The 15,161-nt window shown below is 37.5% G+C and overlaps 1 protein-coding gene across 2 annotated transcripts in view; it reads left to right on the plus strand.

The window, feature by feature from the left end:
- LOC107002769 (serine/threonine-protein kinase TOR) overlaps window positions 1-15,161 on the plus strand; it is a 35,516-nt gene that overhangs the window by 18,052 nt on the left and 2,303 nt on the right. For both annotated transcript variants that reach the window (XM_015200937.2, XM_015200945.2), the window contains exons 27-51: window positions 882-1,034; window positions 1,226-1,378; window positions 2,569-2,640; window positions 2,731-2,865; window positions 2,955-3,016; window positions 3,169-3,266; window positions 3,689-3,798; window positions 3,879-4,052; window positions 4,148-4,213; window positions 4,316-4,384; window positions 4,475-4,588; window positions 4,872-5,012; window positions 5,127-5,255; window positions 5,356-5,515; window positions 5,643-5,857; window positions 6,325-6,531; window positions 7,583-7,696; window positions 7,775-7,978; window positions 9,407-9,487; window positions 10,927-11,001; window positions 13,318-13,384; window positions 13,502-13,662; window positions 13,817-13,990; window positions 14,074-14,202; window positions 14,316-14,399. In XM_015200937.2, coding sequence (XP_015056423.1) covers window positions 882-1,034; window positions 1,226-1,378; window positions 2,569-2,640; window positions 2,731-2,865; window positions 2,955-3,016; window positions 3,169-3,266; window positions 3,689-3,798; window positions 3,879-4,052; window positions 4,148-4,213; window positions 4,316-4,384; window positions 4,475-4,588; window positions 4,872-5,012; window positions 5,127-5,255; window positions 5,356-5,515; window positions 5,643-5,857; window positions 6,325-6,531; window positions 7,583-7,696; window positions 7,775-7,978; window positions 9,407-9,487; window positions 10,927-11,001; window positions 13,318-13,384; window positions 13,502-13,662; window positions 13,817-13,990; window positions 14,074-14,202; window positions 14,316-14,399 — 3,147 coding nt within the window. The remainder of the gene's footprint in view (window positions 1-881; window positions 1,035-1,225; window positions 1,379-2,568; window positions 2,641-2,730; window positions 2,866-2,954; window positions 3,017-3,168; window positions 3,267-3,688; window positions 3,799-3,878; window positions 4,053-4,147; window positions 4,214-4,315; window positions 4,385-4,474; window positions 4,589-4,871; window positions 5,013-5,126; window positions 5,256-5,355; window positions 5,516-5,642; window positions 5,858-6,324; window positions 6,532-7,582; window positions 7,697-7,774; window positions 7,979-9,406; window positions 9,488-10,926; window positions 11,002-13,317; window positions 13,385-13,501; window positions 13,663-13,816; window positions 13,991-14,073; window positions 14,203-14,315; window positions 14,400-15,161) is intronic.

The following is a 15,161-nucleotide window of genomic DNA, read 5'->3' on the forward strand; positions in this document are numbered from 1 at the left end:
GTACTTGATGGTAGGGATGAAATCCTTTCTGACTACCTTCAGTCGTTTAGCACTCTCATAAGTCATAACTAACTATAATAGCACCATCACCCAAAACGAAAGAACCCCACCCCCACCCCACCCCCCCCCAAAAAAAAAGAAGCGAAGAAGAGGGGAAGTAATTGTTCATAGCTCTTTGCAATAAGTAGCAGATTAGTTATTTGATATGTTGTTGGGGAAGAAGATTTATATTCCCTCTTGTCTATCCAATTTTGAAGGAGCTGAAAATGCTGACATGAAGGGTTATGAAACTCATTTACTTGTTGGAATAAAGTTACTTCCCCTTGTCTTTTCCTTACTAACATGGGAGATAATTCTTATTTAGCAGAAGAAAATAAAAGGGTTTGGGGACATATCGATGATCCCCAAAAAAGAAAAGAAAATAGAAATTACTCTTTGTGCTGAAATGGTCTATGCCATATAATGTCAGAGATGTCTATGAATCATGGGGTTCTTGGAAAGTTGATAAAGCCATGAAGAACATCTGGATATGATGCCTGCTTGTATTTTTTGTGTATTTCGGCTGAAAGGAGTCACATTTGTTCTGATGGTATCTTAAATTCTAGAAGTTCCTTAAAAGTTAGATGTTTTGTTAACATCTTGATTTATTTTAATGTATTTCACTAATTTTTCGTAAAGCAAGAAAAACAGAAGGGATTCCTTATGTATCCCAAGAAAGCAGAATTTTAATATGAAGGTCGGCCTGTACTTTGAGTTGTAGCAGGAATTATTGAATTTTTGTTTCTATTTCTCCCTTCTATTTGAATAATTTTTCTGTTACTTTTCTTCAAATTTTGACGATGTTGAATTGGGAATATAGACTCTAAAATACATTTATGTAGGTCAATGATGGCAGATTGCGTACCGCTGGTGAGGCTTCTCAACGGAGTACTAAAGAGGATTGGGCAGAGTGGATGAGACATTTCAGCATTGAACTTTTGAAAGAATCACCTAGTCCAGCATTAAGAACATGTGCAAGACTGGCTCAACTACAGGTATTACCCTCTTCAACATCCTCTTCCTCATCAGATACCTTTTATCTCAAAAATAAATAAATAGAAAACCTCTTTTTCATTGTTCTTAAGAAAAAAACAAAAGCTAAAAGACTTTCTAAAAAGAGGAAATTCCAGAAATATAGAAGTGCTTCTAGTTGTCTTTCTTTTTTTCTAATGTTGAACTTTTGCAGCCTTTTGTTGGGCGGGAGCTGTTTGCTGCAGGTTTTGTTAGTTGCTGGTCACAACTTAACGAGGCCAGTCAAAGGCAGCTCGTACGGAGTTTAGAAATGGCGTTTTCTTCTCCAAATATCCCACCTGAAATTCTTGCTACACTTCTGAACTTGGTTAGTCTATCACGTTCTTCAATTTTGAAGATATTGATCCATAGATATTCTCACGAAATGACGGTGTTAGTGTGAAATTTGAGTTCAAAATAGAGGTATTACATGTTTCTTCATATACAGGATTGTAGGAGAATCAACTTATGTATACAAGAAGATTGACTGTCCCCTTACATGTTCAGACTGTTTGAATATAGGATCTCCAGAATAATTACCTTAACAAGATACCCTCCCTTTTTCCTGTAATTGAGATGTTCCTAGAAAGAGTAGAAGTGCTCAGAGATTTACAGCGCACACATTAAATCATAATGGTAGTAGTTAGATCTCGTAGTCTTTGAGTTATGATTTACCATGTTTTTTTTTGGGGGGGAAGGGGTAGAGAATTATATGGAATCATTATCTGGATTGTGCTGTGGTTTTACCTGATGCATGCGATAAATTCTAGTTGTTTCCTTTTGCGGTGCTTAATGTTGATAGAGGGGTAGCCTAAGCTCTAAAAGTTGTGTTTGTTCCTAGAAATTGATATCGGATCATACTTGTGGGCCTCTTTTAGGGTTTTATAGGCTGAAATTTTGTTGATTTGTATCTGAGAGGAAATCTACTTGCAATAAGGTTCATACTTTTTTTGAAAAAAATGCTGTAAAGGTCCGTGGTGGTTGTTTGGGCGAAGAGAGCGCTTGGTACAAAATACAGTCGCTATTGACATATTTTTTGGTTTATGACATTAGTTCCTCTAGGACAAGTATGAAGCTGTGTTTTGGGCATTTCAACGCGTGAAAGGAATTGTGGGAATAACTGATGTTCTAGTGAAGTGACTCAAAAGTGAATACTAAGGGCTAAGGAGAGCTGCTACCTTTCTAAAAAAGAGTTGAGACTAAGGAGAACATATAGACCAAGGATGGAATTAACTAGCAATAAAGTGATCATCCTAGAAAGGATGATATCAAGTGGATGATTAGTATGGGTGTAGTCAAATTAGAGGGAACCAACTGTTTCTGATTTTCTTTCTTATCAAAACTCTCATATTCTTTACTGGGGTGATTGCCAATGTTTTTTGGAAATGATTGCTCAATAGATGGAGTTGCATAGTAAGATAGTAATCTGTCCTCTGTAAAGCTGCAGTGCTAAAGTTTTTATCAGTAAAGCTGCAGTACTATAATTTTTATTTTAGTTTGGCTAATTGTACTTTCCAGGCGGAGTTTATGGAACATGATGAGAGACCCCTTCCTATAGATATCCGTCTGCTGGGTGCTCTAGCGGAGAAGGTGGGTTTATTCACACATTGTGCAGTTGATTGGTATATACCGTCTGCTGTTATTAGTTAACTAGTATCCATAATGAGCTCTTCCTCTCAGTGTCGAGCATTTGCAAAGGCCCTACACTACAAGGAAATGGAATTTGAAGGCGCACTTTCAAATAGGAGGGATGCAAATCCTGTTGCTGTTGTTGAAGCTCTAATCCATATAAATAATCAATTACATCAATATGAGGTCGTGATTTCTTAGTTGTTTGTCGTAGCTTATATATGTTTCATACTGACTTCCTGGTGATTAAACTTAATCATGCTTGACATCTTCAGGCAGCTGTTGGAATATTAACATATGCTCAGCAGCATTTGGGGGTTCAGTTGAAAGAGTCATGGTACTGTTGATTGTTACCTTCTGTTGTGACTGTTTTAATGGCAGCTCATTCTTTAGTTAGTTACTATAGGCTGCCCAAGCTTTAACGTGAAATGGTGGTCTCAAATGTATCTTCTCCTTCACTGATGTCATTGCTATTTGTTGATTTTTAAGGTATGAGAAGTTGCAACGCTGGGATGATGCTCTTAAAGCATACACTGCCAAGGCGTCACAAGCTTCGAGTCCGCATCTTTGTTTGGATGCTACTCTAGGTTTGTATTATTGGAACAGTTACTGCATAATCTGGTCTATGAATTCTACTTGCAGAACTACTGAAGATATTTGATCATAGTGATAGATCATATGCTAGATCCGAGTTTTCCTTCAAAGAGTAGTGACCTTCACTTTTGAGTTTCATTCTCTGAAAAAAGGAGTAAAGGAAATTGATTGACCCCCTCTAACCACCTGATGTAATACTTTTAATGGTTCCAAGTGGTAATTGAATTCATTCTTTCAGTGAAATTTGTTTCGTCACTGTTCTTAAATTGCTTGGTGGCTTAAATAAATGCTAGTTGGCCCGTGGAATTGGGTTGTGTTATGCATCTGGTTCATGTTGAAGAAGTGAATTTTATTCGTCTTGTATGCTCTTTATTCTGATGATGACGATCTATATCCTTCTTTGTGTTTCCTTAAGGACGTATGCGATGCCTTGCTGCTCTAGCGCGGTGGGAGGAGCTTAACAATCTTTGTAAGGAATACTGGACGCCAGCTGAGCCAGCAGCTCGACTGGAAATGGCACCAATGGTTTGTCAATTTATATGTAATATCTGATAGCTTTTGTTATTTGGATAATCATAGTGAATGCATGTTTTGGACTATTTTAGGCTGCTAATGCTGCCTGGAACATGGGTGAGTGGGATCAGATGGCAGAATATGTTTCTCGGCTTGATGATGGTGATGAAACCAAACTCCGAGTCTTGGGAAATACTGCTTCCAGCGGTGATGGAAGTAGTAATGGCACCTTTTATAGGGCCGTTCTTCTAGTTCGTCGAGGGAAGGTAGTCCGTCCATTTTTCACTCGTTCATTTGTTTTGATGTTGTGACGTGCTCTGCTCTAGTGTAATCTTTGTACTTGCACCCCTTCTTCCATCAGTACGACGAAGCACGTGAATATGTTGAAAGAGCAAGGAAATGTTTGGCAACCGAGCTTGCTGCACTGGTTTGTTTCTTCATCTCATTATCTCCTCATCTCCTCCATTTTTATACTCATTTGATGACTTATACAGGATTTTATAGCACAATTCTTTGTTAATTCATCTAGGTTCTTGAGAGCTATGAACGTGCTTACAGCAACATGGTTCGCGTTCAACAGCTTTCTGAATTAGAAGAGGTGATATATGTTTTTTGCCTTTTCTATTAGGTGATTTTTTTTTGTGATTTTTAATGATCTGAGAATCTATTTTCATCTCATTCTAATTAGGTCATTGAGTACTGTACTCTTCCTCCTACGGGAAACCCTGTTGCTGAAGGAAGAAGAGCCCTTGTTCGCAATATGTGGAATGAGCGCATAAAGGGTGCAAAAAGAAATGTCGAGGTAAATTTCATAACTTCCTTCAGTGAGTGAGTTGCATATTGGTTGTCCAATCATGAATTTTGATGTTTTCAATCCGGAAATGCTTGAGCTTGGGTGACTAGTTATGGCCTTCGTATTTATTCTCAAACTCATGGTGTCCTACAAAAACTCTCTGGCTGGTCTTTTTCCTGTCTTTATGTGATTCCATGCTCTCTCTCTGAGTTATAAGTTCTTATTCCTTTGGCAGATCATTTTTCTGAGCATTCTGCCTCTGTTATCTGCAACATATTCTTATTTTTTGCAGGTCTGGCAAGCACTTTTAGCTGTGAGGGCACTTGTATTGCCTCCTACAGAAGATATAGAAACATGGATCAAGTTTGCATCACTCTGCCGGAAAAATGGCAGAATTAGCCAAGCGAGATCTACGTTGATTAAACTCTTACAGGTCAGTAATTTACCCTGGGTTGTGGATAAAAGCGTGTGTTGCCTTGTGTTATATCTTTTTTTTAATAGATCTACTTGTGTGACTGCATGTTTATGACTCCTTTTTATCCTACAGTTTGATCCTGAAACGACTCCTGCAACTGTGCGGTATCACGGCCCCCCTCAGGTGATGCTAGCATACTTAAAGTACCAATGGTCACTTGGTGAGGATCATAAGCGCAAGGAAGCCTTTGCTAGGTTGCAGGTATTGCACTTGTAAAATTACGATCACATTATGTATCACAAGAAGTAAATATCATGTTCATGCTTCTTCATGCGCTGTCATTTAAATTTGATATTTGAAGGACCTTGCTATGGACCTCTCGAGAACAGCTACTCTGCAACCAGTAATGCAGAATGCATTAGTTGCTTCTTCTGGTGCGCCACTTGTTGCTCGTATATACCTCAGACTCGGCACTTGGAAGTGGGCACTTTCTCCTGGTTTGGATGATGATTCTATACAAGGTAAAATGTGAAGACACTCCACTTTCCCTCTCAAAAGAAAAGATAGTGAGGCTTTATACTTGATGGTGTGACAGCTTGATGATGTTACTTCTAACGACTGTTTCTTGGATCATATTGACCTTGTCAGAAATCCTTAGTGCATTTAGAAATGCTACTCACTGTGCAACGAAGTGGGGAAAAGCATGGCATACTTGGGCACTTTTCAATACAGCAGTGATGTCTCATTACACTCTAAGAGGTTTTGCAAATATTGCTTCACAGTTTGTTGTTGCTGCCGTAACTGGTTATTTTCACTCTATAGCTTGCGGAGCACATGCTAAGGGTGTTGATGATAGTTTACAGGTTATATCTGAATCTACAGCTAATTTAATTCAGTTGTTAAAAGACTACCTGGTGTGATGTTGAGATGTCACTGGTTTGTCCTTGTCGCTTAATGTCTTTCTTATTGAGCTTACTGGTTGCTTAGCATTTAGTATCCTTGCTGTGACATGGTGTCCCTTTTCTAGCTGGTTTCTTGCTATATTATAAGCTCAACGTGTCTTTTAAACATGTTCCACATACTCTACAAAAATATATTTTTCTAACCAATTCATTTTGCATCTTTGCACGTGTTTGTCAAGATGAAAATATCTGTTTATCTGATGAAACTCAATACTCCTAACTGAATTTATGTATTTGTTGAATTTAATTTTCAGCGTTGTCATATTTACCTGGTTATCCAGCAACCCTGTTAGATTCACTATTGATCACCATTGACTTCCATTATATTATTGATTTACTTTATTTATGGTTATGTTTCTGGGTTTCAGGATATTCTTCGTCTTCTTACTTTGTGGTTCAACCATGGAGCTACTTCTGAGGTCCAAATGGCATTACAGAAAGGATTCACACATGTTAACATCAACACATGGTTGGTTGTTTTACCTCAGATTATCGCACGGATACATTCAAATAACCATGCTGTCAGAGAACTGATACAGTCCTTGTTAGTTCGAATTGGACAGAGTCATCCACAGGTTTTTGCTTTTTCTTTTAATAAAAAATAAGAACTATGATTTTGCTATCTAGTCGTCACTGTTTTCACACGACATTCACCTTCCCCTGTACTTTGTCCCTCTAAACTTCTCTTTTAACACCTAATTGTGAATTGCTCGTGTTTCTATTTACTGTTATTGGGTTAATTTGTTTGATATCTGACCTCCTTATAAGCCAATATACGGACCATTCTTAAACTGTTAAATAGGAAGACCTGCTATAAAAGATTCATGGCTGAGCTGTCAGTCATTATCTACAAATCTACAGATAGTCAAGTAGTTAGCATTATCAGTTGAATGAAACATGTGAAGAGTGCCTGGACATTCCGCTGTAATTTATTTTTTTGAAAATTATGACCTGTTCAGTTCATACCACCAACCCTAATCAGTTTGGGATTGAGGAGGTGGTGTTGTCATCTTAGGCTACTGCAGTTCTATTCTCTTCAAGATAGTCATGTGTTTCGTTTCTTAGTCCCCTAGGGTAAGTTCATGTAATATGTAGCCAACTACATGTTGACACTATTCATGAAGCTTTATAAGCGTAATCAAGATATATTATAAGTGAAAATGAATCTAAACAGAGGGGATGACATTCTCTTCCCACAAGAGGTTTCTATGTGTAATAACCTAGTTGATATAAAATGTCTATGTGGATGTACTAGGACAAACACAACAATGTTCAGTCTTACTATATTGATAGGTGTTTTGTTTGTCTGTTGTATCTGTGAGAGGTGTCAAGATGGACATCCACTTGCACATGCAAATAAATGAATGCTGGGAGTACACTGTTAACAGAACTTAACCTAAAATAAGTGAAATCAGAAAGCCTTAGAGGGTAATCATACCATTTGTTTTAGCCTTTAGGAACAAAGTATCGTGGCATGTGCTTGTAAGTTATTTTAGTTGTCAAATACTAAAGGACTTTGTTTCTTGTTCTGAGCAAGTGAGATTATTGTATTTCTCTATCTGCTTGTGGCTGCCTTTATATACTAGCTTTCTCAAAATTCTAATATATTGTGGACCTTATCTGCAGGCTCTTATGTATCCACTTCTTGTGGCATGTAAGTCAATTAGCAATTTGCGCAGAGCTGCAGCTCAAGAGGTGGTTGATAAAGTTAGGCAGCATAGTGGCGTACTCGTTGATCAGGTGAAGTGGAACTTGTTTAGTCTGATAGTTTGTTAATTTCTTTTAAGTTATCATTCTGACATTGGCTTGATTTCGAAGGCCCAACTTGTCTCAAAGGAGCTTATCAGGGTTGCAATACTTTGGCATGAAATGTGGCATGAGGCATTGGAAGAGGCCAGTCGTCTGTATTTTGGTGAACACAACATTGAGGGCATGCTGAAGGTGTTAGAGCCTCTGCATGAAATGCTTGAGGAAGGAGCAATGCGGAATAATACTACTATGAAGGAGAAAGCATTCATCCAGGTTAATGCTCCTAATAAAATATGTGCTTACGCTCTTTCTTGACAAAGATACTTTGACAATGTCTGGTAGATTCTTCATGCCCTTCCATTTATTTTATACTGGGCTTGGGTGGTTATGTTTATGTTATGATATGGGTTTGACTGCCTGTACTACTTCGGGCTAGATTTTGTGTATGGTATCTCCGTGCCATTACCTGGGTATCAATTATTCTTGGACTTCATTAACTAATTGGGAGTACTTATTATTTAATGATGGATTGACTACAACAACAACAAAGAATCCAATATAGTCTTGTACATGCTTCCCACCAGACTAATAGGTCTAAAATCCCTTATAATTCATTGCTCCACTTTCTTTGGCACAATGGTTATATATTTAGCATTGAGACTTTTCTCAAATTCCCCAGATTCTTGGAATTGCGCAATAATCTCCATCAACTCATCTTTAACTGTCCTCCAACACTGTTGGGAGAAAGTTAAACTGAAACCATTCAGTCCGAAAGCCTTTGTCCTCCTCTTCCCTTAACCTTCTTCATCTAAAGCCCTTTCCAGCCACTAAAACAACTTAACCCCCTCCTCCCCCCCCCAAAAAAAAAGCCAAAGGGTGTGGCTTATTGGTCAATGATGTGGGCTGAGTACCATGAGGTCTCAAGTTCAATTCGCACCAGAGACAAAAACACTAGGTGATTTCTTCCCGTCTATTCTAGCTTTGGTGGACAGAGTTACCGCTGTTGCGGGTGGGAGGTGTAGTATGTATCCCGTGGAATTAGTCGAGGTGCACGAAATAGATGAAAGGCAAGTTGCTCGGACTCTTCACTTTTGGACCCGTGTCGACACGACGTGGCTGTGGGGTCCATGTCCGATTTGGTCAAGCAATTATGGTACTTTGACTAAAGTCAATTGGGAAAGTCTGGACAGTTTTAATGATTTCTATAATCAATTCAAAAGCTAAGATGAAAATGAAGAAAATGAAATACTTTTTATATAGAAATTTCTATGTCACCCTTTTTCCTTAATCTCCTTCTAGGATTCTCATCAAGTTCTCCACAAAATATCGTATAATTTAGGTTTTATAATCTATTTTTAGATATTTTAATTATTCTTAGGCGAATCTCCGCACCCGTATCCATACATGGATCCATATCCCCGAATCTTAAAAATTAGATCGTGAAGGATCCGACCTCTAGATCCACACCAGTATTGGACATCAGCACGCGAGTCCGAGCAACTTAGGATGAAAGGCTTCTTTAGTAAATCATCCTGACATGAATTTTGAACGCGTTCTCAGCAGTAGACACAACCCTCCTCACTCTAAACTCCACCACTCTCTCCCATGTAAGCCCACACTTTCGTAGTGTGGCTTAACAACTTGGTCTGCCTATAGTTGCAATTTTGATTGAACTGATGGATAGAAACATTACTTTTTCAGGCATACCGTATTGAGTTGTTGGAGGCCTATGAATGCTGTATGAAGTATCGGAGAACAGGAAAAGATGCTGAATTAACACAGGTACCCTTTTGAACTTGAATTCCACTTGACTGTCTCTCTCGTTGTTTCCCTCTTTTACTTATTTAACTGTGATTTTGGTATTTTGCATTTTCTACGTGATGAATGGAGGTGCCAAGTATCCAAAAGTTTTTTCAAGATTCCTGTCGTCTTAGTATTTGGATGATGTGCACTTCACAATTTTATTATAGGAAACTAATTGTGATCTTTATTGCTATGAGAGGTCCTTTCTGCTAGCTATAAATTGGCTTAGAGAGAGATGTTCTTACTTGTCTCTAGAATTTCTGATTCTTAAATTACAAACATCCTAAGATGTTTTGAAATGGCAATTTGTGGAACTAGAAGAAAGATGTAGAAGAGTAGACATCAGAAAGGAGCCGCCTTCCGCATTTTCACCACACACTCAGCAGGAGAAAAACCTTCTTCAGAACATGCCTGAATGGATTTTTTTTGTCTCATTTGGTGAATAATAGGATGTTGTCCTCAAAGCTGAATGTCTTGCAGTTAGGAGACTTCAAATTTTCCCTCTTATTTTCTAATGAAGAAAAAGCCCTTTATTCTTGATGGATAGTGAAGAGGAGTTTTTGATGCTGGAATGTTGGTATGAGTCAATTTGGTGTATCGGTGGAAGGAAATGGGAGGACTACTGCCCATCAATAACACTGGAGTCTGGCACACCTGTGGTGTTTTAAATTTCTTCAAGAAGTTGGAAGACACGCGGACATAAATTGATGTTCAATGTAACATGGCTGATATGGATGGGGTCACAATTTGTGTGAAGAAAGGGCGAAGAATGGGAACTGGGGTATAGACTTCGGTTATCCTGAGTTCTAGGGGTGGGAGAGAGTTGAAAAGGGGATAGAGGGAGGTGGAATTTGGGAGGGGCTTTTAAGTCGTTGGCTTTTCTCTAAACAGAAAGAGCTTCACACCAAGAAAGGGCCTTTGTATCTACCACTCTTTCCCATTGGTTATATGACTCACAAACTTAATGCCATGATAATCATACAACTTCAAATATCTCCTTCATTATAAATTGGAATCAGGATAATCTTTCTTTTTCTCCACACATCAAGCATCCTACCATTTTAAGTATAGCATTAAATAGCTTGATAACCCATCCTAGACCAATGTTCGCAAGAAACTTTCGTTCAGACCTGTTTAGGGATACTCCATCTGGACAACAGACTTTTCGTATCTTCATATTTTTTGTGACATCCCTTACTCTGCCAGTCGAATTCTACTTGTGACTTTCAGTTTTCTACTTTTTATTTTTTGATAAGTCTACTGGAAATTACTTCCTTTTTTTTTTGGACAAAAATACTGTTAAGTCTACTGGAAACTACTTTTTTTTCTTTCCTTTTGACAAAAGTACTGTTAAGTCTACTGGAAACTTCTATAGTTGACAGCCCAGTATTTGACAAGTCAAATCTTCATTTTGGTAGGCTTGGGATCTCTATTACCATGTATTCAGGCGGATAGATAAGCAGCTTCAAACACTCACTACCCTGGATTTACAGGTAAGCGGCATGTTATGTTTTGTTATTGGTATCAGTGTCTCTGCATCGTATTCATTCTTAGAAGTGGAATAAATCCTGCTTAGAACAGGAATATTATTTACAGCCCGTTTAAATTGGTGTAAAAAAATTAGCTTTCACGTCAATAAAAAGTCAAACTGAGATGACTTTTAGGTAAAAAAATTAAAAGTAGCGGGGACCCGCTTCTTGATTTTAAAACTTATTTAAGTTATTTTTAACCTTGCCAAACACTTTCTGGCTTATTATAAGTCATTCTTGATTTATTTTAAGTTATTTTATATTTGTCGAACACTTTCAAAAGTCAAAAATCAACTTAAGAGTAGGTTTGACCAACTTTTAAGCCAAGCCAAACACCCTCGTAGTTACCTACTTGGTAAATGATTGTATTGTAGTATCTATACATAGGGTCTCTATGTTATAATGTAGATACACAATTCAATAATATTCTTTTTCAATATTTCTCACATGGTATCAGAGCCTTTACGATCTTGGTAGAGAATCAAAGAGCTTCCGCTGTCGACGGGTAGCTACCATGTGTGCCGCCCGTCTGGCCAATGATTATGTTGGCAAAAGTTGGTCATCGTGTATCTTTCATATGACTATTTTTTTTATATCTAATTTGTGTCGCACCGTGCCATCATTCATGTGACTTTTCTTGTATCTAATTTGTGTAGCACCGTACCATCTTTTCGGTGACTATTTTTTAAATTTAATTTGTCTAGTATCGTGTGATTCTTTCGGTAACTATTTAACATATTTAATTTTTTTAGCACCGTGCCATCATTCCAGTGACTACTTTCTTATATCTAATTTTTGTAGCATCGTGCCATCTTTCACGTGACTACTTTTTTTCATTTTGATTTGCGTAGCACTGTGCCACTTTTTCGGTGATTACTTTTTCATATTTAATTTGTGTTGCATCGTGTCATTTTTTCGATGGTTACTTTTTTTTTCATATCTGATTTATGTAGCACCGAGTATCTCTTCGGACTACTTTTCATATTTATTTTGCATAGTATCGTGGATTTTTCTAAACTACTTTCTCATATCCGAGTTGCATAACATCGTATTCTTTTTGGTAACTCTTCAGGTTTGATTTCCATAGTTTCATTTTTCTAGTGACTCCTCAAATCTGATTTGCCTAGGGTTGTGCAATTATTTCGACCCTACCTATATAATTTCTATTTTCAGTTGGGTTGGGCCATCATTCTGACCCTACCCTTATAATTATCTTTCTCAATAAGGTCATGTCATCATTTCGACCATACCCTATAAATTTTTTTCTTATTGTTGAAGTGTGTAACCATCTCAATCTCATCTAAAAGCTTAAACTGTTAGAGAGATCACACTTTTATTATTTAATTATATTCTCAAAACACACCCGCACGTGTGAGCCTGATACTTTTTCATGGTCAAGCACGTGAAAATTCTTTTTTTAATTTTGGGTAGCGGTGAGATTCGATCCCAGGACCTCTCCAGTGTGTGACCATCTCATCTAAAAGCTTAAGCTGTTAGAGAGAGCATACTTTTATTATTTGATTATATCCTCAACACATATTATGACCACTTTTTGCCATCAATTCTAACACTCTGATGCATGAGCAAGTTCTGACCATTTTTTCGGACTTTCTTGTTCCATATCTAAGTTCGACTCATCTATTGATTTCAATATGATTCATATATTTTATACCACAAATTTTGAGCACTTTGTGGCAACCGCTGCACCGTGAATTAGTCTATATGAAGCAACCACCTGGTTTTGTTGCTTAGGAAGAGTCTAGTAGCCTTTGTATGTCGATTGCACAGTTCATTCTATGGTTTGAAACAGTCTTCTTGAACTTGGTTTGAGAAGTTCAAAATAGTAGATCACACCGTGTTTTATCAACATTCTGTATCAAATCCAGTATTTCTTCAGAAGACCAAATACATTGAGATTGATTGACATGATGACATCATGCATCAAATTCAGTATTTCATGACAAGACTTAAGCACATTGAGAGTGACTGGCAATTTTGTGAACTGGAGTGGTCAAGTTGCAGATATGTCAACAAATTCCTCATTGGTCCTCGTATTAATTACATTTGTAACAAGATAGGTACATATGATTTGTATGCACCAACTTGAGGGCAGTGTTGGAATAGGAATAGGGAATAGTATTTAGTTCCCTATTTGGTAAAGGATTGTGTTTAGTGTGTGTAAATAGGCTCTATCTAATTATGTAGATACACAATTCAATAATATTCTTTTCCTATATTTCTCACATTCATAAATAACATTATTTTACTTTTTTATGCCAGTCCGTTTCCCCCGAGTTGCTAGAGTGTCGAGATTTAGAGCTAGCTGTTCCTGGAACTTATCGAGCAGGTATACTTATGTTGTTTGAACTTATCACCTGAACATGGTTAAGCGACTACTCAAGCCAGTTTTGTGCGTTTGTATTGATATGTTTTGTTCTATCAAACTTCAAACTTGTCATCTCAGATACACCAGTGGTGACAATTGCATCATTTGCACCCCAACTTGTTGTAATTACATCCAAACAACGACCTCGTAAATTGACAATCCATGGGAGTGATGGAAAAGACTATGCTTTCTTGCTCAAAGGGCATGAAGATTTACGCCAAGATGAACGTGTCATGCAGGTTAGCAATTGCTGGTATATAATTATGCTTTGTAAAGGCAAGTGGGTTCCAGGGATTCTGCTACCTCTGTTTATTAAGTATTTGGTGAGGCTTTATTTCATCTCTTCCTTCAACCTCGAACTAAAAGATACGCTGTGTTGTTGCTATGCACCAGTTGTTTGGTCTGGTTAATACTTTGCTGGAGAACTCGAGAAAGACTGCAGAGAAAGATTTATCAATTCAACGATATGATGTCATTCCATTGTCCCCTAATAGTGGACTGATAGAATGGGTTCCAAATTGTGACACCTTGCACCAACTTATTCGAGAATATAGGGATGCTCGGAAGGTTTGTTCAGCATAATACCTTTTTTATGCTTGAAAGAAACTAGTATTTCTTTCTAATTGTTGTATATTCTTCCAATTTTACAGATCACCCTAAATCAAGAGCATAAATTGATGCTGAGTTTTGCACCGGATTATGATAATTTGCCACTTATTGCTAAGGTGGAGGTGTTTGAATATGCTCTGCAAAATACAGAAGGGAATGACTTATCAAGGGTGTGTATTATATGAGACTTTCTGCCAATTGAAATAACATCCCTGGTAGATAAATATTAGCAAAATCTTTCTGCTCATTGCTTGTCTGAAGGTATTTATTTTGGGTCATATAGGTTCTTTGGTTAAAGAGTCGCACTTCTGAGGTCTGGCTGGACAGAAGAACAAATTATACAAGAAGTTTGGCTGTCATGAGCATGGTATGTGTTCCTTGTATTACTTCAGAACCTCTCTCGAAGCTTATTCTCTGTTCAAGTTTGGACGAGAACAATGTTCTCTGATTTGTTTATTTGCTCTGTTCTCTAATGCATCTTGTGGGGTGGGTGTGCTATATGAGCAGTAACCTGTTTTTATTCTTTATGGAAATATAGGAAAAGTAAGTCTGTTGAGTTGTGTTTACAGCCTTTATATAATACTATCAAGTAAACTAACATTGCACAACCTTTCTTTTTCTTCTTTTCCCCTTCTTATTCGAGAGGAGAATGTCTTTGGAGGCTTCTAGTTATATGTCAGAAACTCTTTCTCTCTCTCTCTCTCTCTCTTTATAGATATATGAGAAACCCACTTAGTGTTATGAAATTCCACTTGCAAGTATTTGGATTTGACGGAAACTATACATGACAAGGAGTACCCAGAGTAATCACACAAGTTTTGCTTTCATATAAGCTCATTTTATGGTGCAACTCTCTTTGATGATATGATCTTCCTGTGCATAATCAGAATTTTTTTGAATTAGGCATGTCAGAAGCTTAGTAACCTGAATTTTTTGCAGCTAGGGCGTGACTAATATGTGTTGTATCTCTGTATCTTAAAATGCTGAGCAATAGTTAGTTTCCTGACCAATGTTTGGCACAAAAAGTTGCTTCTGTACTTGGTCAGGCTCACTAGTTTCTTGACTTAGTTTGACCCGAAGAGATAATGTTTTAGCATAAAGAGCATTCGGCCTATTTTATGTGATGTCA

The sequence above is a fragment of the Solanum pennellii genome, chromosome 1 (assembly GCF_001406875.1).
Source record: "Solanum pennellii chromosome 1, SPENNV200".
NCBI classification, from domain to species: Eukaryota; Viridiplantae; Streptophyta; class Magnoliopsida; order Solanales; family Solanaceae; genus Solanum; species Solanum pennellii.